General features: G+C 40.1%; 1 protein-coding gene across 1 annotated transcript in view; it reads left to right on the top strand.

Moving 5' to 3' along the window:
* Positions 1-1,934, top strand: part of LOC145465628 (ficolin-2-like) — an 8,601-nt gene continuing 6,667 nt past the window's right edge. The window contains exon 1 of the mRNA XM_081449406.1: positions 1-1,045. Coding sequence (XP_081305532.1) covers positions 736-1,045 — 310 coding nt within the window. The 5' untranslated portion in view covers positions 1-735. The remainder of the gene's footprint in view (positions 1,046-1,934) is intronic.

Raw genomic sequence — 1,934 nt, 5'->3', positions numbered from 1 at the left:
AACATGGAACATTCTGGAACATGTCAGAACATGCAGGGATTCCAAATAAGATATTGAAACTATGTATAACGGAGGAGACCCAATAGACGTAAATACAGTGCTACCCTTTCCAACGAATAATAAAGCTAACCGCAAGCAAAAAGGACAGGAACTAGCACAAGTAAAACAGAAAAGAAAAAAAAGCAGGTGTTAATAGTTAGTTAACTATTGCAGGTAAACTGTGGTTCAAAAGATGATGATCTACATTGCTTCATCAAATATCTACATTTCTTCATTAAAGACTTCGTGTTTTTGGAGTGATCATGGATGTTCCGGAAAGTTCCTGTTCCTGATTTTATCGACATCCTTGAAATGACAGACTTACACTAGCTTTCATCAAACCGGATTTGGTGTTTGGGTAGTGATTCTATGTTCTTTCATATAACAAGCCAAATTATTCTCGCGGTTTGATTGATACTTACCAATGATCAATTGGAGGAGAGACGTATATTTCATTTCATTACTCAATCACAAAACAAACGGATTCCACGTTGCCTTGCGTCTGTTCAGTTATATTGATCACAGATGACGTCAAAGTCATCAGTGGCAAACTCGGTTATCGGTTACCACAATTTGCACACCATGCAGCCACTAAGATGATAACTCCAAGTCATAGACTGAATTTAATCTTCTTTCAGTTTTAAAATATGACTAATTGGACATATCACTCTCTCCCTACTGTTGTAGACCAAGAAAATGCTGTGGAGAGTTCCATGTTTGTTCTCCTTCGCCGGCTTCCTTATAAACTGTGTATCTGCTGGTGAGCACTGCAGAGAGGAACGGAGCATAAATGGGATGGCTCTACAGGGATTCATCTTCAAAAAGTTCTTCGTTAGAGCTCTTCAAGAGTGTGATATCAGCTGTGAAACAGAAATCACCTGTCAAAGCTATAACTACGTCATGGGGGAAAATTCGTGCGAACTGAATAACCGCACCAAGGAGGCAAGACCGGAAAACTTCCGCTCAGACCCGGCGCGGTTTTACAAAAGACGCCTGACCGACAGGGGTATGTATAAACTTATTACTATATGAAATTCTCCGGCCAACTAGACGCTCTAAAATTTTTTACTCGGGATTCGTACCGCAATATCAAATTGTACTTTACAAGTAAGCCGATTGAACACACGCAAAAAAAAATAAAAGATTCAGGACAAGAGTTAGGCTTAGATAAAATTTTACTTTTCAAATTGCTTCGTTGAGTATCCTCTTTCTCCAATTGCATGTTGTTTGGCCTCAGCTTCGAAGTTCTGTTTGCGACAATTCTTGGTTTTTTCAACATCTGAGTTTTTCGTCTCAGCATTATAGTTTGTTTTTAGTCCGTAGCCATAACTTTTTGTCAGTGTTTTCGTATTTTGAACTCGTACATGGCTAATTTGTTGTCTCGGGAGAACCACCATGAACTTTGCTTATTTGGCAGGGATTCAAGCAATATAATTCGCGGACCGACCCACTCTGAAAACGATCGACATTATCTTCAAAACTCACTTCACAAAACACAGCATTATGTATATTACGTTGCTCATGAAGAGCGACCACACTATAAAGCAGGGAGTCACGAGTACCTTCTTCCCTCTGTGACATTTCGGGGCCTTTCGTATAAATTAACAATGAATGAGACCGCGTAGGCTCACCTGATATATGGTTAAACCACTTATGTTTGCTTGCGGCTAGCTGCATCCCGGTGTGCTCGCGGTTAGTTCCATTCGGGTTTGCTTGCGTTTAGCTTTCATTTTTTTGGTTTGGACGACACTGTATTGCATATACTTAGGCTTGTAGAATCTATAGTTACAAAATTCAACATCTTTCGGCTGGCCCCTCGATGGTGTAGAGGTTAAGTGAACGTATTTTAAATCAAGTGTTCCAGGTTCGACTCCCAATGTCCGTGTGCTGAGATT

The sequence above is a fragment of the Orbicella franksi genome, chromosome 13 (genome assembly GCF_964199315.1).
Source record: "Orbicella franksi chromosome 13, jaOrbFran1.1, whole genome shotgun sequence".
NCBI classification, from domain to species: domain Eukaryota; kingdom Metazoa; phylum Cnidaria; class Anthozoa; order Scleractinia; family Merulinidae; genus Orbicella; species Orbicella franksi.
The sequence above is the reverse complement of the archived record's forward strand: the minus strand, read 5'-3'. Positions and strand labels throughout refer to the sequence as shown.